We start from the raw sequence: 25436 nt of genomic DNA, 5'->3' as shown, positions 1-25436 counted from the left end.
CACAACACGGGAGCCATTCTGCTCCATATATCTCTAAAAAAGCTGTGATCTCGGACCTTTTCGGGCTGATAATTACAAAAACAGCTCAGAGGAACATTGAAGACTCCTTAACACATCAACTACTTATTAAAGTTTCTGAACACAAATGAAAGATAAAACCAGCTTCAGATTTATTTCATTTTTGAGTTGAGCTTTTTGGCTCCGTAAGCCTGAATCCCAGGAGCCAGTTCATGGTGGTGTTGGATGTTACGGATCATCACGTGAAAGATGTTTCAGTGGTTATGTTGAAAGATTCACATGGACACACAAAGACAAAGGACACACAGCTGTGACTGAAAATGTAAATTACCCTCTTTTTTTTTTTTATTTCACATATTTTCACATTATTTTCAATGACAAGCATTCTGTTAATCTTTTATTAGTTTTAAATCATCTTTCTTCTTTTTTTTATTTCTTTTAACACAGCTACTCTATGGACATTCAGAAGGAACCGAAGGAACGAAGGTTTAGATTTTCTTTCAAATCTTTTTTTTTTTTTTTTTTTTTGGTTCTTAAAGACAGAGGAGGGACTTCAAGCATGAAGGACAAATAATCTGAACCAACCACATATCCGGGCAAGAAGAAGAAGAAGAAAAAAAAAGAGCAACCCGAAAACTGAGAAACAGACACAGGACAAGAAGAAAAGTGAAAGGTGAGGAAGAAGAGGAGGAGGAGGAGTGCAGGTGCTCGAGTGTCCAGGTGAGAGTGGTGTGACACAGCTGAGTGTTGTGAGTATCCAGGTGTTACAGTGTGTGTTTCTATTGTTTTCACTCAGTCCCTGAAGCTGCTGCTGCTTTCTGCCAGTTGCGTCGTCCTCTTCTGGTGCTGCAGGTTCATCTCTTTCACTTTGCCATGAGTCTAATATATCTCGACGAGTTTTATCTTTCTCTCTCTTTTCTATTTTATTAATTATTATTGACATTAATGGTCTTTTTTTTTTATTGCAGCTCCTTCCTCTGACTGTACACAAACTAATCCTTTAAAACTACAGTAACAGTGCATGTCTGGCTTATAAATATTAGATTCTTATGGTGTTTCCCCTGCATGTGCATTAGCGCGTGTTGCATCTGCGTGGTCAATAAATCTCTGTGTGAGTGTGTATATGCATACAGTATCTTCTCCCTACCTTAATATCCAGTGCATAAGTTATTTATTAAATTATTATTGATTTATTTGTTGTTTTTTTGCTTGGCTCTTTTGTTTGTGAGGAGTTGTTTTTTTTTTTTGTTTGTTTTTTTTCATGAATATGTGTGAATTTTCTTTGAACATGGCTCGCTCCTTGCATGTGTGTGTGTGTGTGTGTGTGTGTGTGTGTGTGTGTGTGTGTGTGTGTGTGTGTGTGTGTGTGTGTGTGTGTGTGTGTGTGTGTGTGTGTGTGTGTGTGTGTCATTCGTCTGTCAGTTTCACAGGGCGCTGGGGTTCCTGAAGTTGTGCCCTGCGAAGCGAGCCTGGTCGCCCAGCTCTTCCTCGATCCTGCACAAAGGAGCAGAGAGAGAAAACATTGACGCCTTCTTTCAAACTGTAAAGTCACATTTTTTGTGAGATGATAGATCTCAGAATGGTGGAGATTTTCCAGATTCCCATCGTGGAAGCACCTTAAACTGCAGTAACACAGGAAAGCACATAAATAAAGAAATTTTTATTTTGAAAGTGTCTGTTTCTCTAAATGTCAGGATGCTTTTATGTAACATCTGGGATTATTTCCTCCCCTCTGGTTTATTTGTGCTGAATTATTTTCATCCCTGATGAGGACAAAATCGACCGTCTCATTCATAGAGATTAATGCTCATCACCAGCAAACTATGCTAAACAAAAAATAAACACCGTTTTGAATGGAAGCAATGGGCTGCAGTTAAAGCAGTAAAGCCAGAAGCCAATTCTCACTCAGATATGAGGCCAAGCCTACATGTTGATGCCGGTTCCCATTGGGATATTCTAAGTATGACGGTGTACAGACGTATTTTTCTCCGCTGTCCATTTACTCATGGATGCACCATGAGAGTGTTGGGACGGAGCATTCATAACTTAACCAAGGTAAAACTATACGCAGTGAATAAACAAGGATGAACTGAAGTAGTCCGCAGGTGAGAGTTTTTGCCCTGCATGTTTCACCTGCGATTGAAACGGATGGATGTGTCCTCACGAAGCTCCGCAGACAGCAAACTGCTCATTGCATGTGTGTAATGTAGGCAATCAGGAAAGCATCACTCCGGGTGTGGATGTGTGATTTTTTTATTTATTGTTTCTCTACCGTTGCCGTGTGAGGCCTCCTGTAGTGACTCATGTTTTCCTCCACGCTGCACGTGTGTGTGCATGCACGCCAACTGCACTGATTAGCATTTATCACCTGTTAATACTCCTGTAAGTCTCTCCACCCTCCACCTCTCCCACCTCTCCTCTGCAAACCGATGGGATTACACCGCTTAGTCCCCCCCCCCCCCCCCCCATCCTCCTCCTCCTCCTCCTCCTCCTCCTCCCCCCTCTCTCAGTGGCTGCTGACTGGCTTGGACACATGGGGTGACACCCCGGCACTGCTGTCGCCTGTCACATCAATTAGATCTGTGATGCTAAACACCAGGACGGCGCAGGAGAGGAGACGTGTCGCAGCAACACGGATGTCAGATTCTCAGCTACTGGAAAGAAATGTTGGATCTAAAAACGCTGCCGATGAGCTGGAGAGAAAGGAACCGCTGTGCATTTATAAAAGATATAGTTTCACTTTCCTTTGATTTGATCACATTTGGGCCAATAATAGCAATATAACATCTGAAGGACGCCACAGTTTCTCCCCTTTGTTTCAGGGCAAGTGAATTATGACAGTGTCTTTATAATGTTTGCATTTAATTTTTTTAACCTGGCATTTTTTTTATTGATTAAAAAAAAAAGGTCATTTGAAACCTGAAGAGATACCTGTCAATACAGTATAACACCATGTTCCTTCTTGTTCTCAGTGGAACAAAGTGAAAATCTACCATTTTAAATTGAAAATGATCTCAAAAGAAATCGTAGTCTACGAATTGTGTATGAGATCTGTGGTCTCATGACTGTGAACCGCTCTCACTGCAAGACTACAGATTTCAGCCACAATCAAAGAAAGTTTAAATTATTGTCCCCCTCCGTTCAGACCTTTCTTCTTTCTGGCCACCTCTGCTGCTCCACAGTTCAATTTGAGAGTTCTTGCAGGTGAATCCTAAACAAGTCTGCCGGTGTCTCTTTCAGAAAGTGAGGGTCCAGTTTGAGAAGGGGAGGAATACTTTTTCTGTTTCGGACAGAAACTTAAACTTTTCCTCAGTTTGAACTAACATTGAGCTTTTCTTCCATCTCCTCCCCCTTTTCTGATGCGTTGCTTGAACAGAGAAACTCAAATTAATTGTGTCCTCACAGCAAAAAAAACAAAACAACAACCCAGTATTGATTATTCATATCAGCATTTTTGCAGTATTGTATATTATAATACATATATTGTCATGTTCCCATAGCTTCATATTACGGGGGGAGCTACTGAGGTTTCTTGAGGGACACATTTTAGATGATTAAATTATCAGAAATTGTTCCACGTTTAAACTAAAAACAAGATGAAGATGTTGGTGAAATCATCATTTCTAAAGCTCTCCATGGGTTTTGAATGACCCACAACAGCATAATCTCTGCATAAGCCCCAATAATATTAATAACCTCTCTAACAAGCCCCCACTCACCTCACCACTGGCTTCATTTAAAGACTCCTTTATTATTACGTATCAGTTTATTTCCTTATTAGATTGATGTGTTTTTTTTTATCTGTTTGTATAAGATTGGAAACAGGGGTCAGATGAGTGTATCAGGAATCTGGACAGAACAGGATGAAAACCATAAAAGTGAATAAATAAACAAAAAGGTCCACTGCGAAAAGTCTTTGTGAAGCTTCGCTGAGCAGCTGAAGCGTGTGTGTGTGTGTGTGTGTGTGTGTGTGTGTGTGTGTGTGTGTGTGTGTGTGTCTGCTGTAACTGTGATGGTGTGAGAAGGACCAAGTGTGCAGCACACCGACCTCATCAGCTGGTTGTACTTGGCCAGCCGCTCGGATCTGCAGGGGGCGCCGGTTTTAATCTGCAGCACACAGAGACAGAGACGCAGAGAGCTGATTTCCTGAAGATGACTCGGAAAATACCAGAAGAAAATCACATCACAGCAGAGTTTTCAACACTTTAAGAACAGACTTGCTCCAGCGTATTTGAACACGTATTCAGTCTGATTAACTTCCTTGAGCGTCATGTATGAAAACAAAACTCAAAAAAGTCAAAATTAATCAAAATCAGGAACTTTTTACCGTTTCAAAGATGTAAAAATGTCTATTAAAGTGATGATGGTTAATGGTGCTGATTGTTAAAAGTCAGCTTGCTGAGTGCTTACCTGTCCGGTGCACAGTCCCACCACCAGGTCGGCGATGAAGGTGTCCTCCGTCTCTCCTGAACGATGGCTGACCATCACACCCCAGCCGTTGGCCTGAGCCAGTTTACACCTGCAAGACCAGGACGGGGGGAAAAGAGTCATGATATAAATATTACTTTGAAGTGGTGATCTTTACGTTAGTATTTCTCAACCTTCCCGTCTCTTTAATCCTAAACTACCTCAGTCCTCTATCGCTGATCGCTATGGTTGATGGTCGGGAGGACTGCGGTGGTTCGGTGAACAGGAGCTTGGTGAAATAGTAATGCTAATGCTAAAGTGAGTGCTTGTTGTAGACTGCAGAGTACAGTGGTCACAGGGAGGTGAGTGGGCGTCAGAGTCGTGGTACGGCATCCTCATCGCCTCATGAGAGAGCACATTGCATATAGTAACGGGCAGTTACTGCGCAGGTTAATTAATCTGCTTCTGATTTATTTGTGGCTTCGACTCCTCCGACACGTTAACCTGTCAGCAACATTAGAATGAGGACGTAAGTGGAGTCGGTGCCTCTGGGTTTTCGTGATTGGCCCGTCCGAGCCATAAAACGAAGCCAATTTATCAGATTAACGACACGGGAAGCTTTCTATGTGACTGACGCAATAAATCAGCAGTAATATCAGCTCTGTTTCTACCATTTAATCTTCCTCACCCCGTCTCCTCCTCCTCCCGCTATAACCCGGCCGCGCTGTCATGATTGATGGCTTCATAACCCCCAGTGATGTTTTGTTAGGTGGAAGATTGATGACTTCCACATGTCCAGGAGTGAAGTACACGCCCTCCTCAGCAAGATATCCTCGGATATGAGGTACATGTAAAGACCGGGACTCACGTTTGACTGACAGCTGAAGTCAATACTAAAAACCTGCCGTCGCTCTCCGCCGTTCATTTATCTCCTGTAAATGTCGTCTCCGGTGCAAGGTCAACATGGCTGACAGGTGATAACATGGTGACTCTCACAAACGAGTTTGTTCAGGTTGAGAGCTGCAGGAAGCTCCTCTCTGTCCCTTTGAAATGTTCTCCTGTTGTCTTCTTCCTCCCAAAAACTTCATTTTTAATATTTGGGTTTTATGTTCACTTTTACCTGTGATCAATATTTTGTCCTGTTCTTTTGAATTCACCTTGTTTTGTTGTCTTATTAAATGTTGATTACCACACTTCCCTTTCTCCAGGTTTTAATAATAACTCTTAGATCAACGTCACCATACAGTTGTGATTCCTGACCCTTCTTTAATTTGTTTATTCATGTTGAATTGCACTGCCCTGAAAAGTACTGTATAAACAACGTTTTTTGTGCTTAATCTAAATGCATAAATAATAAAAAAAAAAAAAGCAAAAACACTTGCAAACTGGTTAGTTAAAAAAACTAAACTGCAGTAAATTAAACATTATAAGACACTATTCTACAGTTCTAGAACACGATGGCCTCACTTACTGTCATAAATATATTAATAAGAAGGCGAGGAACAACATTCACACACAATTCATCGTTTCACAATTGGTCGTCTTGATGTTTGATGTAAATCGTGTGACTCCAGGAGACTGTCTGACTCTTGTATCGTTGAATGTAATCGAAATAATGGCAGGTAACGTTAGAAAATAAAGAATAAATGTTTTGTTTTTTTCTTATTTTTATGATGATTAAAACACAATTCCAATGCTTTATAATGTTTTAGCCCTTTAACACTTGAATTACTTTGTGCCTGAGCAGTAACAAGCATGCTTTGCCTTACATGCTGCACGGTGGGGTGGTGGTCAGCACTTCCAAGTTGACTGTATGGGCGTTGTGCAGTCCAAAAACACACGCCCAAGGCTAATTCATGACTGTTAAATGCCTGTATGTGAGTGTGCTGTCTGCCTGATGGCGCTAGTTCTCTGGTTCTCTCTAGTAATGTCTTTTGACTCATCTCTTCTGCGCTCCCTCTCTTCCCCTCTTTAACCCTTAATCACACGTCTGGTGTAATCGTGCTCTTCCTCTTCCTCTTCCTCCCCATCCCTTGTGTGGTGCGACTCCGCCCCGGTGTGCTTCCTCTCTGATTATCCCCAAAGTGTTTCCAGCGGTGTCTCATCAGCCCCGCCTCCCAGAGTGTGTGTATTCCAGCTTTCTGTGTGTGTGTCTTGTTGGTTCGTCTGAGTTAAAGCCGACGTACGCCTGTATGGCCTCGGTGACGGAGCCGATCTGGTTGACTTTGAGCAGCAGGCAGTTGCAGGCCCGCTCCTCGGCCGCCTTCTCTATCCTCTTGGGGTTGGTCACCGTCAGGTCGTCCCCGACCACCTGGATCCCCACCTGGGCCGTCAGACGGGACCAGGCCTCCCAGTCGTCCTGGTCGAACGGGTCTTCGATGGACACCACTGTGAACGAGGAAGATTAGATTAGGGAGCCAAGGACGGGTACAAATCGGCATTACTGAATACAAATATGCAGATAAGACAATGAATTCGAGCAGGCGACGATCAGTCTTCACAGAAAACCGCAGTTTTGTTCAAAAATCCTTGTGACAGAATCATACTACTATTGTTTGATATTTCATCACCAGCTTTATAACAAATAATGTCACCTACAATGACTTGCATTTACCCAGACGATGTGGAAACTACCAAAAAAAAAAGCTCCACCTGGGTAGTTGTTGACGAAGCCCTGGTAGATGTCGGCCAGCTCCTCGCCAGAGATGTGTCTGGAGGAATCTGGGGGGGATTTGAAGTCCAGGTCGTATTTCCCCTCGCGGTAAAACTCCGAGGCGGCCACGTCCATCCCGACCACCACCTTGTCCGTGAAGCCGGCCTTCTCGATGGCCGTCTGCAGCAGATCCAGAGCTGCACAGAGGAAAATACAGTCAGATAAAGGAGGCTTTGGCTTCAGAGAGAATCTAATTTGATGGATTTTGAAGCCAGAGAGAAAACTTTCCTTTTTATTTTGAAACACCAAAGGTGGTGCACTTCACATTTAAGAAAGATAAGTATTTGATTTTACACTTTATAAATGTCATGTTCTACAGTAAATGTCAGATTTTATTGCCTCTCCCAAAAGAACAAAGCTGTTTTGTTCTGCTTCTTTTTTTTCTTCCCATCGCCATGTCGCACTCCTCTCTCTACATGATTTCCCAGCATGCTCAGGGACCTGAAGAAGGTCGAGGGTGGTCTCTGGTGATATTTAACAGTGAGAGGGAATCTGAGGGGCTTGGCATTTTCTTTCTGAATAAAATCACTCACCCTCACTGTTCTCCAGGATGTTGGGAGCAAATCCTCCCTCGTCTCCCACGTTGGTGGCATCCTGGCCGTATTTCTCCTGGATCACCCCCTTCAGTGTGTGGTAGAGCTCTGCTCCTATCCTCAACGCCTCCCTGAAAGACCAGAGCAATGTCGGGGGCAGGGGGGGGGACAAATATTAGAATTAGAAGGAGTTTGATAAAAACTTTGGAATCTGCCCGTCCTCTCGTCTTTGTGAGGTTTGGCTCTTTTCCGCCTCTTTTTGTTTCTGATTGGGCCCAGTGGGTCAATGAAATAAACCATTCATACTACTACAATGCTGTGTAGTAGCTAAGAGTTTCAGACTTTGTTGTTTTACCGCTCTGTGGCTGCATCTTTGAGTGACTCAATACACCCTCTTGTGGAGCAAATGTATATTGCAAGACTAAAACTGGCTTGTCAATATACCAGCAGCACGCTTTGAGGTGACATCAGGACTGTTTATTTGTCTCTTGACTTTAAAATTTGAATTTATACAGACTGACAGAGACGATAATATTCAAAATCTACTTTGAGAAAGAAAATGTTAGCATTTACCACAACTGTTGTTTATGAGTGTTGTTATAAGTTATAAGTGTTGTTTATAAGTATTTGACTTGCCCATCTACAGTCTGAAATATCACTTTTTTGGGGGGGTTATTGAAATACATACAGTAGTAAATTACTCAGTTATGACTGATTGTTGGCGATTTGACATGACGCACGAATTGGTCATGCTAAACATCAATACTATTGATACTCATTAACTTGAACTGCAGCTGGGTAAATTCCCATAAAAAGTCATTGTTTTTCATCTGTAATTAAAAGTTTAAAAGGTAAATTCATACTTGAACGACTCGGCTCCGACCGGCAGAACCATGAACTCCTGCATGGCCAGTTTGTTTCCTGCATGAGATCCTCCATTGATCACATTAAAAGCCTGAAAGAGAAGACAAACATAACTCTGCATTAAGTTACAATATAAAATCCATATTTCTGAACTTTATGTTTGTGATTAAACCCTCATTTGAGTAATAAAACCGTTTGACCCACATTTACAAATGCCGTCAAATCACTAAGACCACATTAGTTTGTCATTGTTGTTTGTATAAACAACAGACCCTGCGTCGTGTCCTGAATAAAGGCATGAAAAGAGATAAAGCAAAAAACAACTGCTCCTGTGTTTCCACAGCACTGCCATGTGTTTGAGTCTTACAGGAACTGGCAGCACCAGCTCCGTGTTTCCGGCCAGGTCGGCTATGTGGCGGTACAGCGGGACGTCTTTCTCCACCGCGCCGGCCTTACAAATGGCCAGAGACACTCCCAGGATGGCGTTGGCCCCGAACTGAGCTGTTTGAAAGAGGGCAAAGAGTTTTAGTGGGGAAATAACCATACATTCTATTCTGATTCTTTAACTTGAATCTTTGGAGTATAAAGTGAACTTTGTACACGGACAGTGGTTTCTCAGAGTGTCCCTGAGCCCGTGCAGTGGTTCTGTAGTACAGAATCATGTTAATGCTTTGTTGCCTGAGAGCCAAAGACCACCAGCTTCCGACACTGACTTTCAGCACACAAAGATTTCTCCGGGTTTTACTTTAAGAAACAAGTTGTTTGTTAATTCCGAGGAGCAGTTCCTCACAGATTCGCAAATGTACTTAGCATAAATGCTTTTCGAGTGCTCCTCTTGCTGTTCTATTCTCTATTCAAGTCTTTTGTTGCCTCCAATCAAACTTGAGAAGGTTATTGTCATTTAGTTAAAAATAAACGTTTTAGCAGAAACTATTTACGTTTTCTATATTGTTCTGACATTTAAAAAAAAAAAATAGAAAGTATATTTCTAATTTTGTATTTTGTGTCAGTAACTATTATTTCATGCCTCTGATTTTATTGTTGGAATAAAAAAGTGATATATATAATATCACAATCATAATAATTATTGTTGTCAATGTTATTTTTCAGCTCTTTATCATGTCGGGCCCCGCTTTTTTGACACTCTCTTGGCTTCTGATTATGTTTCTGCACGGAGAGTTAACTATAATTAGTATCCAATATGGCCAGCAGCAGTTTAGTCATAAACGAATTCCATTACTTTCAGGGCTGCGTATAAACAATCTAATAAATGAATAGAGCACTTATTTATTGGGAAGGCAAGTTTGCCAAAGCCTGTTGGGAACAGCGGTCTATTTGTTCTGTTCCCATCTGTATTTATGCCTGTTGTTGCTCTGCAAAGCGCTTTGTGGCTTCGGTGAAAAACGTTTCTCAAATGCTTCCAGAGCTGCGGGAACGCTGAGAGGTTTTCCCGCCATGCCGAGACTCACATTTGTTTTCTGTGCCGTCCATCTCGATCATCATGTTGTCCAGCTGCTCCTGCTCCACCACGCTGATGCCCTGTGGACGAGGACAGGTCAGACACAGTAAACCTATAGAATATATGAGACTATTCAACTTCGTCTATTCACCGCTCTCCAATCACAGTGGTTCTTTTTCATGATTTAATCTGTTTAATCCCAATTTTTACATCATGAAATCTTTCATCAAAATAAAATAAACATGTTTTAACACAGCAAATGTAGACATTTTGGAAATTACTGAATGTCCCAGTCAGCATTCTCAGTGATTTTAGATAATTGGGTAATTTGTAATATTTGGTGTAGATTTGGTACATATCAATGCCAAAATATTGATTTAATAATAATGATAAAAATAATATATAATAATATTCAATAAAGTTGATACTTCTCCTGTTAAACATGCCAACGCAGCTGTATAAATGACCCTACACATGGTGGATCATAATGTCAGAGCCTGAGATACCTTCAGAATATAGAAGATAACCACAGTCATTTTTGTATAACATCAGTATGTATCAGGTGGGATAACATTTAAATTACATTTACATAATACTACTTTAAAAAGCATATAAAACACAGTTACCTATTAAAAGAAAGCACAAGCCCTATAAAAGAAAATTCTTGAGCTGAAAATTAGGTAATTTTAGGAGGAAAGAGGAAAATATTTAGATACAACATGTTTATGTTCTTTTTAAAAGAGAAGTTCAATCTAAGGATTGTGTCTATGTTACTAAACACTGCCTCTAAAATCCTCGTTTGTTGTTGCTGCTCTTTAAATCTCCTTTTAGTCCAACATATTTTTGTTGAAAATTTCTCCTTTTTGCTGTTTCTTTAGTCTTTTTTTTTTTCTTCACAGACTTTCCAAACGTCTGCTTGTCTCTGGCCTCTTAAACACAATGTTCACAGTTATATCTTGATGAAAACTCCTCACAGCGACACACGTGACGGCCGTCAGCCGCTTCGCTTTGCTTCTTCCTCCCCAACCGACAGCCAAGATTCACCGCGACGGGAAATATCCTTCCTTCATGAAACTATCCCACAATTCATTGCTGCGGAGAGCTGAATCATGACAGTCTTACACACACACACCTCATTCATGCCGTGTTCACACTTTTCTTTTTCTCTCTCACACGTTATCATCTTCACACGTCCGCTCACTTTCCTCCTCTAACTGGCAGCCGAGAGGATTTTATCTTTTTTCTCACAGCTCATCTGAGGATACATTCGATGTAGGAAGTCCTTTCAAAAGTCTCGCTGCACAGACAAGACCCTTTATTGGGTATGCTTGTGCAGCTCTATTCCAAAAACAAAGAGCCGTAGCTGCAGTTAGTTGGACTATTACACTCTGGAAACGAGAGCTACGGTGGATTAAAGAGATTGATATTTGTATGCACAATCCCCTTTGAAATGTGGATGTGAAGGGAAACAACGTTTCGTCTGTAATTTAGTGTAGGACATCACTTGTCTCTGGAAAATAATGAACCACACACACACTAAAGATAAGCTGTAGAACAGCTCATTTATCCTTCTTTTAAACTTGCTTTATCACAGTTAACATTGTGTAGATTGAATGTATTCATTCATCAAATCATCAGTTGTGGCGATAAGGAGGTGCTGTCACATAGAGCATGCCACCTGGGTGATTTTGATAAGACGTATTATAGAATTAAATGATCAGATTGAAGGTGGAGCGTGAATATTTTGATCACAACAGGTACACGATTGTTGTTTGTTTGTTTGTTTTTGACGAATTGTAAACAGAGTTCATTTTTCCAGCACATTTCACCAGGCCAGTAGCCTCGGAGCACTTCACACTGTCTGTCGGTATGGTTCACCCAGTTATGCACGCCTTCACACACCTGCGGTGACGGCTGCATTGCAAGGAGCTTGACCTAAAGAGCATCTTGTGTTTTTATGTCTTTCCCAAGGACACTACAACATCTGGACTGAGGCAGATGGGACATCGTGCGATGCCACTGGAAGACGGTGACCCACTGTAGCCATTGAACCACAGCCACACATGGAAAGTTGTTTATTTACCAATCGGCACAAAATAATCCATCATTTCAACTTCTATTTCAGCTTTACGCAAATCTGAGTCACAAGAAGCTTGAAGACTTTTTTTCCAACACATCTGTCCATCACACAGCTGACATCAAGGACACCCGTACTGCTACAACCTGTTTAAACATATCAGACTTTGGACTGTGTGAAGAAAATCCATATGAACTCGGGGAAGCAAAGACCAAAGAAACGGGTCTGAAATCACTGAATAGCATCGTCACAGTGCAGCAGGTCGGTTGAGTTTGACTCCAAACAAAGTTTGCTTTTTATTCTTCAATTCTTTACTATGTTTATCTAATTTTGATTAATTTTGCGTGTGGGTTTCCTCAAAGCTCTTCTGTTCCCCCAAAAAATTCAGTTTTAAAGAGGTACAATAGATATGATGTGATTTGTAATAGTGTGCCTTCATAACGTTTTTTTTTTTTTATTTAAAAATTTTTGCAGATTTACAGAATATAAATGTTTTGTTGACTCACGGAGGCTATAAGAGCCGGACCCAGAGTGTCATTGATGTGTCCGACTGCCTTTAAAACACCTGAAGAAGAAAACAAACAGAAAATAGATCAGTTGTGTGAACCAGCTGTGGACTCTGAGATTTAGTGTGTCGACATGAGTTTCAGGTGCTTTTCTTTGAATTTAACTTTATTGTTCAGACTATGACTTTGTAGTTACTGTACTTTTAAACAATCATAACAAATAAATATTGTTTGTAACATTCAGTAACTTGTGAATGATTCATGACAGTGTGCATGCTCATGTGATGAGCTTTCATACCTTTGCCCTTGTAACGGCTCTTGTCTCCATCTCGGAGCTCCAGAGCCTCGTAGATGCCCGTGGACGCTCCGCTGGGCACGGCAGCCCTGAACAGACCTGAACGATGCACACAGAGGAATTCACAGTTACATGTTAATAGCATGAATGAGTCATACTGGTGGACAAACTGGGAATAGTAGATGCTTTGCCAAAGCAAAGGGTCAATTTCTATTTCAGGTTAGGACATTTCTTTTTCATATTTTGCTACATAATCATACAAATGCAGTGAGTTCAGTCATTCGAGTCAGTTCAGAAGAAATACAAAGGTTTAAAGTAAAATTTCAACTGAGTCCAATAATATTTTGCAATAGGAAATTGTGAAGTGGGAAATCAAATTTGGTCCAACTGGGAACTTCCCATTGTGAAAGTGATGTGCTTCTGAGAAAATATAGTGTTTTGTTTTGTTTTGGAAGATCCAGAGTGTAATAAAGAAACCCTCGCAAAGTAGTGATGAGAAATATAGAAATAAAGTCCATGAATGATATTAACTTTAAAAGCATAATTTCATGTGTGTGTTGGTTCCGTGTGGGCTCCAACAAGACCGACTGGGAGATAAATGCTGACTTTTGTGTTTCACAATGGACTTAACTGGCAAATGGAATTTTCACCACTGGTAATTTAGATGTTTCCAGCTACACAAACAACAACAACACAACATGTGTTCCAGGTTTACTTGAAAAATTCAGAGTGTAAAAACTCTTGAGGTCAGATCTGAGCTTTGGGGGTGACAAGTTGAAATTTCAAACATTTGAGTGGCAGCTACAGCTCTTTGTTTTTGGAATATAGCTGCACAAGCATACCCAATAAAATATTATTCGTTTATACTTTGCTTTGAGGTGTTCATGCTGTTTTCTGACTTGCGATCAAGCGGAAGGGTACAACCGGCTTATTCCGAGTTTGGAAAACAACAAGGACGCCACATCAGAGTTCAAATTCAAGAAGTGAAGTCCTCTTGAACTTGACCTCTTTTCTTTTTTACTTTATGAAATGGCTGATCTGGAGCAAAGGTCAAATCAAAGTCATTAGCTGGACTCTTGAATTAGAGCTGAAATGTTGTTCCTCTCTCAGGCTTTCTCTGCGGTTCGTTGGGAACATTTTAATGTCAGCAGAAGTCCTGCTGGTGAGTATAAAGCTGCTTTTGTATAATCAGAACGGCTTCACAGTGGTCACCTTTTTCTGTGTGAAGGTCCACTTCCACCGTGGGATTTCCCCGGGAGTCCAAGATCTCCCTGGCAACGATGCTGACGATCGACATGCTGAGAGGCAGAAAAAGAGAAAAACAAGGCCCGGATGAACTGCTTCACCTCACAGAAACTGTTTCATAGTCACACATCAAGTCAGACCGAATAGAAATGAGGCAGGAAGGGAAGAACTGAAGAACCCTCATGGGTAAAGAGAACTATTTTTAACACCAAACACACACGCAAGGACCCGTCAGGGGAGTCGACGCACGGCCTCACTGCAGCATCACTGTGAAAATCAAAGCTCACCACAGAGGACTGTGTTCTCACACACACTTTTACACACACGATGCAGCAGAAAAAAGAAATAAAAAAATAAAAAATAAAAGCATCAGCGAATAAGAGAAGTAAAATATGGATGAGGGTGGAAACTGTGACGTCCACATATCTGCACTCAACCACAGAGGATGGATAGAGTCTTTACTGTGACATTTTGACAAAATTGTGCTTTAAATTTCATTTTCTCCATTCATAATGACGATGAGGACACATTGAAAACACAATTACATTCAGAAATAAGGTCAAACCCAAATTTTAGACCATCTTCCTTGAAATAACTGACAGTAACACAACTATTTTGCAGCTATGTGCGTATTATTCAGCCTTTTACTGCACAGCAGGAGTGGCTTTCTCAAGCAAGTACTTGCTTTTTATCTAAAATATTTAGTGAAGTAATTACTGTCCTTTTTAAAGTAAGTCACTACAAAGATAGAAATGAATATTGCGCTGAAGAAAAAGTATGTTTTTTTTTTTCTGTTGTCACTTAATTTGAAAGAGCATTATGGTCTTATGATGTGAAGATTATGAATGCACAGAAAGTTGAAGGCAGAAAAACCTGAATGAATCACATGTATTATGAACATAGGAAACAATGGTGGCAGCCACCATGCAAGGCACTCAAACCTCAGAATAATGTTGACGTTCAGTGTCGTGCCCAAGGACACTTCAAGATATGGAGAAAAAAAAACACTCAACCAACTGACCCACATTCGCTCGCATCTGTATCACATATATACTTCATTTAAACCTTAATTTTTTTTGTTTTAATTTAAAAATTAACTCTTTTTTTCTTGTCAAAGAGTCAAAAAGTGCAACACCGACAACCTGATGTCACCTTGGTGCTGCACAAAGACTCATTTTTAGCTTCTCTTGTGGCCTTTCTGTTTCTGTACTGCTCAGTTTTTATCGTTTTGACTCCCAGCCGTCCGTCTTCTATGCAACTTTATCCAGCTTCAGGTCGGATCGTACCTGACTATTGAGAAAACAGGGGGTATACTCTGGAGATGTGGCGATGATAGGACAAACACAGAGAGACATAAAACCAGGCACAACCAATTTAGAGTCACCAATTCACAAAGCTTTTATAGTGTAGGATCAAACTTTAAAAGAAAGAATGAACACGCAAAATACAACTCAAGCAGGAGACATTCTCACTATTGTGAGAAAAGTGGTTCCACTACACCACTGTGTCGCCTCCTCTAGGGTTATATTTTATATTTAAAATTTTATATTGTCACATAACTAAATTCTTTCACGTTCCTCCACTGGCTACCTGTGTGAGTTTAAGATTTCAGTGGTCACTTTGAAAGATCTTGAAAAAGTTTGGTCTCCATCGTATGTCACGGAAATCTCAACCGTACTGTATATAAGCCTCTTTACAGTCTTCAGGTGAGACTTCTGGGCTGATTCAACACCAAGAATGAAATTCTTGGCATGGCATTGTACTTAATTAAGTTATTCTATTAACTATTAAAGTTAATTTTCTTTCTTTAATGATCATTTTAAACATATATGTCATTAACCCATATGAATCTCACATCAAAATAGCAGAACCTCCATCCCACTTCCATTACTGCTGTGCTTTCCTCAGTGGGAGCTTCCTCTCTCTCTCTCTCCTCATTAGTATTCCAGTCAGACTCCAGCGAAACTGCAACGATGTGTCAGAAAAGGCTTTTGATGTCGTCCTCATCTCTGCATAAAGCATAAATACTTCATCGATCTGGGAGCTAAATGTGGCCGGTCGCTAGCTGGCAGATACGTTGGCCCTGAGGCGGCTCTCCTTCCTAAAGGCGCTGACAGAACGATGGGGGGTCAGAGGGAGAGTGTGTGTCCACTCCTTTTATACTCTTATCTTTCCATGAGTGCATTTATCAAAGCAGCAAAGTCTGGAATGAATACATATGTTAACATCCAACATCTACTCTACCACGTTGGAGTATTTCGGAGTGTCCAATGGTCCTATTAAACATATTGACACTCGTGTCAGAAGATTTGATCTCATGGTGCTGGAGATCAATACTTGATAACTGTTGCTGCACAGTGGTGTAGAGGTTAGGACTTTTGTATCATGATAAGAAGTTCAAGTGTGCTCCGGTTTCTTCTCAGGGTCCAAAAACAGTCCAACAACACTTTATAATTGATCTTTAACCAAAGTAGAAACCGACCCCAGGTTGGATGAAGCTGTGTAGAAAATGAATTGATGTACAGAAAGTACTGGAAAGTAACTACTAGAATAACAAATGTTTTAACAATTTATTTGTCCTAATAATGTGGATTTGCTGTGAAACAATAGCTGCTCATTAAGTTCAGCTGAAGTTGCATCAGTTGGTGGGAGGAAGATGCTCTATAACAGGAGTATTTCACTTTAGTTACAGTCTCTTTTGCTTATATGTGGATCAGACCAAACATCAGTTGCTTAATAGTGCAAACAAGTAGAAGCTCATCCTAAGAATGTTTACATTTGATGCAGTTTGTTCTTTTTTCCTTTTTAAACAAAAGTTAAACTGATCAATTTGCAATTTCAAAGTGATGCATTCTCATGTCATGATCAGCAATAAACAGCAATTTGTGGAGTGGTCCTTCATAATTTGAATAGCTTTTTTTTTTCTTGCTGTGACTTTCATAAATAATGTATTGTGTCTGCTAATGTTACTAAATTGGCGCAGCCCAAAGGGGACAATTTAGGAATATCAGTTACTTTTATTAGTTAACCTGCTTAATTTAATTTAATTTAATTTAATTTAATTTAATTTAATTTAATTTAATTTAATTTAATTTTATTTTATTTTATTTAATTTTATTTAATTTTATTTAATTTTATTTAATTTTATTTAATTTAATTTTATTTTATTTTATTTTATTTTGTAATTTTGACACTTGGTGAATGGTGAGCTGGGACCCTCTCGTGGGCTGGTTGCGCGTCACAGGCCACATACTTGACCCCACTGCTCTATAATGTGGATATCAAAAGAAATGTATTTATAATCGATTGAAGGAGAGTCAAACTCCTTTTAGTTCAACAGCTACATAAAGACGCATTTGCTCATTCACCCTCACAGTGTGGCTTCGATGCCGATGACACTTGACAATCAGTAATTAGCATTCATGGCTGCACCTCTGATGTCTCAGCATTGCGTTCTGGCCACTACTGTTACCGAGACAGCAAAAATGCTTGTACATGAATCAGCAACATTTTAAAACAATTATTTGACTATTTTGGCACCCAGGCTGTATGTTGGACCCTCGTGATTTGATCTCCATGAGCAGAAACAGAAATCTGAGACAATCAACTGGCCGGCAGGTCTGATAAATGAAAGTTAAGAATGTACCGGTAATTGTTTTGCACCACTGCACTAAAGCAAACTCATTGTAAGTGTAAACACACCTGGTAATAAGTCTAATTATGTGTCAGGTTTAATTGTCATAACCAGCCAACCTACCAGCACAAGCAGAGCTTCACTCACCCGCAGGTTAGAAACCGTGGCTGCATATTACATGACGGAGTATCCTGCTCTTCTCTCATGAGTTTGCTCCACTTTCCTTTGTTCTTCACTGCATTAAACTTATCAATATTTACTGAAAACACTGAATTCACTGACAGTGACATTGCCTTTTGCAGGACCCTTATCTTTTGTGCTGTTAAAACCAGATTACAAACGCATATATATTAATGTCAGTGCCTATTAAACATTGCTTACTTCATCATTTCTATATTTTATGCAGTGCTGTTGTCATTTCCATCCTTATCCCTCTCTGGGATTCATGCAAACATGCTCTGTTGATGTAAAATTGTCCTCAGGAGAGCTACAGAGCTGCTGCCTCTCAGTCTGTTATCTATTAACATTATCCTGCGCTCTCCAGCGAAAAGCAGCTGTTTCTGTTTGACTTAACTCCTGTTTACTGGAGGAGGAGCGCCTCGGTATGACACTAATACCAAACTGTGTGTAACTTGGGAATTAACCTGTTTTCACAGCAGGTGTGATTATTAAAGCTGCCTGAACTAAAGCTGAGTTTCTGTTTCATTTAAACTCTCTGCCATGTGCTTTCATTTCCGTTTCCTGCTCCAGTTCTCTTCTTTTCCTCAGGAACACGCCGCTTTCAACCTGACATTAAAGTCACATTACATCCTCCCGTCCTGCGGCTCTTTTCTGTGTCGTGAGACGATGCCAGTCTCCTGAGCGACCCTGGAATATTTCCACCCGTTTTCACAGCAGCTCTGACCCTCACGTCCCGTTCGCTGCTGTTTGATCACAGCAATGACAACCTGCAAATTTACGCTGACTCATTTCCTTACACTCGTTGCAAGTCACCGGGGTATAAAAGCATCAGCAAGTAATGTGTGAAATGTAAAACGATGCTCAGCAACGAGGTGCCGGACTGAGTCGCAGCCAGCATCCACTCACTGAGGAGGAAAACGGGGGACTGATGCCTGCGGGAGCAATTGTTACAGGTTTTTATAGGTTTCTTTTTCATTATCTCTTTTGTGGGTGCTGTGTTGCAGCCCCACCCTGCAGTGCTGCAGTTTCCCACACACCTCCTCCCAAAGGGTGGAGCAGTGCAACAAAGAGTGATGCAATTTTCAATTTCTGTCTCATTAATATTTTGGTTGTTTTAAAACAGATGTTGTTTTGTTTGGAAAACTTTCTTATGGACTTACATGCGTACAGAACATGTAGCTTTTGCAATATCAACAAGAGAGTCTAAATTATTATTTTTTTCTCTCTATAAATGACAAACCAGATCATTTGATTGTCAATCGCAGACACGCCACTCTGGCAAAGTGATTCTCACGTTTATCTGCAACACATCATCTCATATCTGCAAACACATGCTCCATCTTCCTGGTCTGTCTGCACCCCAATGAGATTACTTCTCATCTCCATCCCTCGCTCTGCCTCCTCTCTCACTGCTTTCCTCCATCGCTGTCTGTTTGTGCACGCTGCTGCATGTTACGTAAGCTACAGCAGCAGCAAAGAGAGGGAGGACCCCCATGAGCACACCACACCACACCTACCAGAGACTGCAGTGCTCAGCAGAAAACACACTGCCGAACAAGAGAGAGAGGGACAGAATAAAAGCCGGGGTGGCTTTTGAGAGAAATGGCAGGAGAGAAATGACACGGCTTATATCAAGAAAAATAAATGATACTAAAGACAAAGGAAATAGAAATAAGGATGATATGAGAACGAGAAAGAAGCCATATATCAGACATGGGCCACAGATGATTTCCAAAAACAAATATATTTAGGGAAGAAGGTCAACTAATCACATTTGAACAACATATCAATATTGCAGAACGAAATGCTTTTTAAGGTGTAAATCACCAAATTCATGTTATTTGGGTCAATAAACTTCAATGCTCCAGTTTTCTTACAGCAATAAATTAGTCATTACAAAGTGTTTAGTGCACCACAACATGATCAGAGTTGCCCATACCTGCAATACATGAAATGAGCAAGAAAATGTGGATTAAAATCTGGATTAAGGTTTGCCACCTATTTCAAATGTGGGTCTACCGACTGAAGATCAGCCTGAATTTGAGTCTGTTGTTATTATCATTCATTTTATCCAACATATAAGTCAAAACAAATTTAAGTTTTGTTATATTCCAGGGATATTGGTCACTGCCAGTGTTGTGAATGTAAAGTGTTACTGTAATCCCATTACTTTTAAACTGGTTTCTTACATGAAATTAGTGCTTTTGCCAGTAGGAACAGTTGTTCTGTTTACTTATTATCCACGTGTGTGCGTATGTTTCTGTTAGTAGATTATCACATACTGCTTCATCATTCGTCACTGGTTCATAAATGAGTTTCTTCAGAGAAGCACTCACTTCCTTTTAACCTCCTACTGATCTTCAGATGAACTTGATGAGTGAATCACAATTACATTTCATTTGCAGGAACTAGTATGTAACTAAATGACTTCTACCACTGTGGTTTTGATGAGATTGTTTAATTTGTTGTGGTTTTAAATATCAATGACTCCCTTAATGTCCATGTATTTTCATTACAAGGCAATGTCTGACTTGTAGGTCGGACTACAACTGCATAAATGAGGAACTGCTTTGATTGTAATGGATTGGAGTTACAGTAAAGAAACCATTCGGAGCATTTTACTTAATACATTTCTCCACAACTGACCAAGAACTGACAAAAATGGATGATCACTGATGACACTGGGGGTCTGTGGTGTATCCGATCCTCTTTTGTAGCTGCTGTATTCAGAGCAGGGTCAAACATTTTCATTTCTTAGCGCCACTGAGAAAAGGCAAAGAAACCTTCAGCTGAATGGTACATATATGATACTGAAATACAGAAATTCATGAAATGCCTGATAATAGATGGACATAAATATCTAATAAGCAGACAGATAGATACAATGAATTTCCAGGAGGAAGGAGAGCGAGAGGGAGGGAGCAATGAAGGATGAAATGGAGAGTGAGAGGAAACTAGGAGGCAGGCTGAGAGAGAGAGATGGAGAGATGAAGCGAGAATGGAACAAATAAATAATTAAATGACCCTGCTTGGCAGGAGAATAGAGAGACGAAACAGAGAGGGAGGAGGCAGGAGGAAGACCAGGAGGGACAGAACGCCCGACGCGGCTCGTATGGCATCCACACTGAAAGTGAGGCCGTCTCACACACGCATATTTAGAACTAATAACATGTCAACATTCACAAGCATGTAACATCGGCTTGCAATTATGGCAGCACTTAGCGTCCACCCACACCGCACACAGTGCCAGAGATGTAGATATCAAACACACACTCACATAATCAAGCACCTCACACATACTGGATATTCAATATACACGTAAACATGCAGCCAGTTTCCAAGAAATCAGCTTCAACAAACGTCTTTTATTGATCGTGTTATGACATGAACTGGCACACACACACACACACACACACACACACACACACACACACACACACACACACACACACACACACACACACACACACACACACACACACACACACACACACACACACACACACGCGCACACAGTAAACTTTGAATGATGGCAGGATCCCATCATAAACACGTTCTTACGGCCATTTTGCATGAAATCATAGTAAACATAAAAAGCAAACATCAACTCTGTTTAATAAGAATGTCTCTCCAAACTGTTGGCAGCACAGAGGTATAGTGGTTTGTATTCATGCCTCATAGCAGATATTCCCGGTTTGAGTCCTGGCTTTCTAGAGTTGTCATATACTTCTTCTGCAAGGTTGCCAGGTTGGGCGACTCGACAGAAGCATGAAAGCTATTTCAATTGGTATCCACCCAACTGAGAAGCTCGTTTAACTTGCATTATTTCTATATATTAGAGATTAGAAAGGACCTCTTGAAACTTAAATCAACCAATCTGCAGCACCAGTTATGAATCTTTGTCATCATGGTTACAGTAATCAGGTTAAAATGCAAGATTTCCTAAATTAGGTTGAGGCATTGCCGGTTGACTTCAATCCGTTCATGTCAAGATTTATGCAATAAGAATAAGTCTAATGAATATTTTCAGATGATAAGGGTTAGCTATAATCAGAATGATTAAACAAACAAACCAATGACCTCTCTACTTCTGAGTGTGCTTAGTCGGCTGCAATCAATTAAAAGAAAACATAGCATGGTCATCAGGCAGTAGTTTTATTCTGTAACAGACTACTTATTATTGTGGACAGTAGCTGTGTTTATTCTATAAGATTTTATTGCACTTGATCAATCTATGGTGATCGGGAGGGGAGTGTACTTGGTTTCTCCTTTTCTTTTTATTGTTTTTTTTTAGTGGGGGGGGGTTGTTGTCGTTTGTTTTGCTTTTGTTTTGGTCTGTGCTGTTATATTTGACACGACATTGCTATTTGAAATGCCATTATTTGTAGTAGTTGTCTATGTAAAATCTCAATAAGCAAATTGAGCGAAAAAATAGATAAATTTCATTGCACTGTGATATTTGCTATTTGCGAAATGCACACATGAATCCACATCCAGTTTTATTTGCAAGAAATAAATTCAATTAAAAATAATTTCTTTGCTGGAATGATCAAGCCTGTTTTCCTTTTGAAAATGAAACACTAAAGAAATGTTCTCCTAGTTCAGAGCCTGCTCAAAAAGAGGCGTTTACATGGATCCTGATCACATCCAAGGCAGGGTTACACCAATCCTCTAATTTGATTGTAATTTCAATTGGATAGATCAAATCTGATCAGATAAAACTGTTAACATGACACAATAGTAGTCTAATCAGATTACCTATCCAGGGCGACAGAACCGGGATAAGTTATGGCTTCATATCTAAGGGAGACCATTCTTAACTTGAAGCGCTTCACGTTCACATTTCAAGACACACTTAGTTCATGGTTAGGTCACTCTTGGAGTAGGGAAGGTGCTTATGCAAGTAGGATGTTGTACATGGAATTGATTCTGATAAAACTAGTAAAACCATAAATGATCAACTGCGTCCAAACTTCCACTGCTGCTAAGTTCGCCACAGCCACTGCAGGTCGTCCATAGCAGAGGCAACGGTTGTCTCAATGGGAGCGGGTGTGTTCACCAGCATTGAGCTCCACAGTAGTGCTCTGGGAGAGCATCTGCACTTGTTCTCAAAAGGCACTCTGGGAGGGGGGGGTCTTCAAAAACCTAATTCAACCATATTTCAACTGCATCCCCGCATTGCAGCCTTCAACATTGTTTTGACCACTAGAGGGCACCATAAAGCCTCAGAGAGAGGAGATCCCTTTACCATTTGGAAAACACATCAGCCTCTCATCACTCCTACTAAAGACTGTCCATCTGCTTCTGTTATAATACAGCCTCAGTTTGAACAACAGTCTCAGAAATTGAGTAAAATGCAAAGCAAATTAAACTTCATTGAATTACATTCACCTTATTAATCTGCTGTCAGAGCATCTGAAGGAGCGTGAACACCACCAACACACACTGAAGCGTGGGCCACATTTACACACACTGCTGCCTCACCAGCAAAGTCTCTCCATATATCAAGGACTCCACCGTAATTGACTGCAGTAACACACACACACACACACACACACACACACACACACACACACACACACACACACACACACACACACACACACACACACACACACACACACACACACACACACACACACACACACACACACACACCATATTCATATATACAATCATCCACTCTTTTACGCCATTTTACAAGAAATAGGAGAAAGGGATGCAGCAAGATCACAGGCATCATCATTTTTCTGTGCCTTCATATTCTCTCTCTCCTTCTCTCTCCCTCTCTCATACACACACTTACACACAAACACCTAAGGCATTATCTCTCACACTCACATACTTGCTCCCTAAATACATCAACCTAACCTACACACATTGATACACATTTGATGTTGTTCCTATTGCCAGCATTCACACAGATCATTGAAAACGCACACACATATATACACATTTTGGAAAGTCATTTTCACACATATTCTCCATCACTGACAGACACACATATTTGCATACAAACCCACAGACTGACATGGCATTTTTAATTAAATGCATTATACAAACACACACATCTAAAACAGTAAATAGCACACACACACACACACACACACACACACACACACACTGGCACGCACGCACGCACGCACACACACACACACACATGCACACAAGTAGCATCCACCTGCATCCTTTATGCATGCAGCATCCGGTGAACAAGAGAATCAAAGACAACGGTGAACAAAAACCCACTCAAGCAGAGAAGAATAATAAGAGAGGAGATCCTGCCTTTACCTGCCGCCTCTGTGTGCGTGTGTGTGTGTGTGTGTGTGCGTTCAGCCTTTCGCTGTGACCGAGAAAATACTGGAGGAGAGGCAGAGCGATGAGAGAGGCAGAGGAAAACAGGAGGGGAGGTAGAAGAGGAGATGTGTGACGGGGGGGAGGGGAGATGACTCAGAGAGAGATGGAGAGAGGAAGAGGAGGGTTAATTAAAAAGGAGGAGATGGTCGAAGGGGTGGGATGAAGGGATAAGGACGGGGTGCAGAGACTCGCCGCCTGACGGAGGAGGTAAAAATAGACAGAGGGAGGACTGGTTCTCTCGTTTTCTGTGGTGTGCTCTCCGTGTCTCCCTGTGTTTCTCCAGTGCTGCAGTGGGGTTCAGCTCAGTCGATGTATATACAGTTACATAATCCATCCCTCTCCACCGCACTGAGACATGATGATGCTCTGCACAAGGGTGTGTGAGGAGCTTGCAGGTCTTGGCGATAGAAATCTGTCAGAGTTCGGGGACAAGTTTTAAGTGGTGAACGCTTTGTTAAAGGTTGGCTTGGGTTAAAGAGCTGCGGTCCGATATTTAACCCAACAAGTACCTAAAATAATACAGCTCAATAGGAAGTGTCGTCCTGAATGGCTCCCAATGACTTGGTGTTTTTCCCCAATGAAAAGTTGAATGCACCATAACTTATTGATTCAAGGTTCCCAATCTTGAGTCCTCCAGAGATCACAGAGAGGGGCACCGGGCTTTTCCTGCTTTTAGGTTCTCCAAATTACATTTGCAAGATATAAATAAAACCACAATGATTTACTTTTTAAACTCCAGAGGACACCTTAGAAATTGGACTTTGCTTTCATTACGAAGACTCTTTGTTATGTTGGTATGTGTGGGTGTGAACACTATGTACACCAGGATTTGGCTTCACTATAAAGCTTTGGCAAATCAGAGATGAGAATGAGCATCCACAGTCTTTTTTTGAAGGATTATGGGGGAGCTCCAAGAAAATAACGCTGTGAACAGCTTTCAATAACTCCAATTGTGACCTATGGCACGTATTAGTCTTTTATTTATGGTCTGAAAGGAATTTTATTTGCCATTAGCTGGCATGCAATTCAGAATTCAGGCATGCATGTTGTACGGCAGTTGCTAATTTCATTACAGGTCCTTTGTTCGCTGCAGACTTATGTTGAGCTTTGTCCTTGCTGCTCTAAAAACAGACAAAGTTGTTAATGGC

At 40.8% G+C, this 25436-nt stretch overlaps 1 protein-coding gene across 1 annotated transcript; it reads right to left on the bottom strand.

Annotated features, from left to right (window-relative positions):
• Window positions 1–328: 328 nt before the first annotated feature.
• LOC308123218 (gamma-enolase) lies at window positions 329–24360 on the bottom strand. The gene is made up of 13 exons (XM_080485582.1): window positions 24223–24360; window positions 14085–14170; window positions 12876–12971; window positions 12578–12636; window positions 10005–10074; window positions 8903–9036; window positions 8535–8626; window positions 7672–7802; window positions 7078–7275; window positions 6612–6813; window positions 4429–4537; window positions 4067–4125; window positions 329–1512 (listed from the first exon to the last, which is right to left on the bottom strand). Exons 2-13 carry the CDS (start codon window positions 14167–14169, stop codon window positions 1443–1445), a joined length of 1305 nt encoding a protein of 434 aa, XP_080341708.1. The 5' UTR covers window position 14170; window positions 24223–24360; the 3' UTR covers window positions 329–1442.
• Between the last annotated feature and the right edge of the window lie 1076 nt (window positions 24361–25436).

The sequence above is a fragment of the Lipophrys pholis genome (genome assembly GCF_963383615.2).
Source record: "Lipophrys pholis genome assembly, chromosome: 17".
NCBI lineage: Eukaryota > Metazoa > Chordata > Actinopteri > Blenniiformes > Blenniidae > Lipophrys > Lipophrys pholis.
Note: the sequence above shows the minus strand (reverse complement) of the source record. Positions and strands in the feature narration are given on the sequence as shown.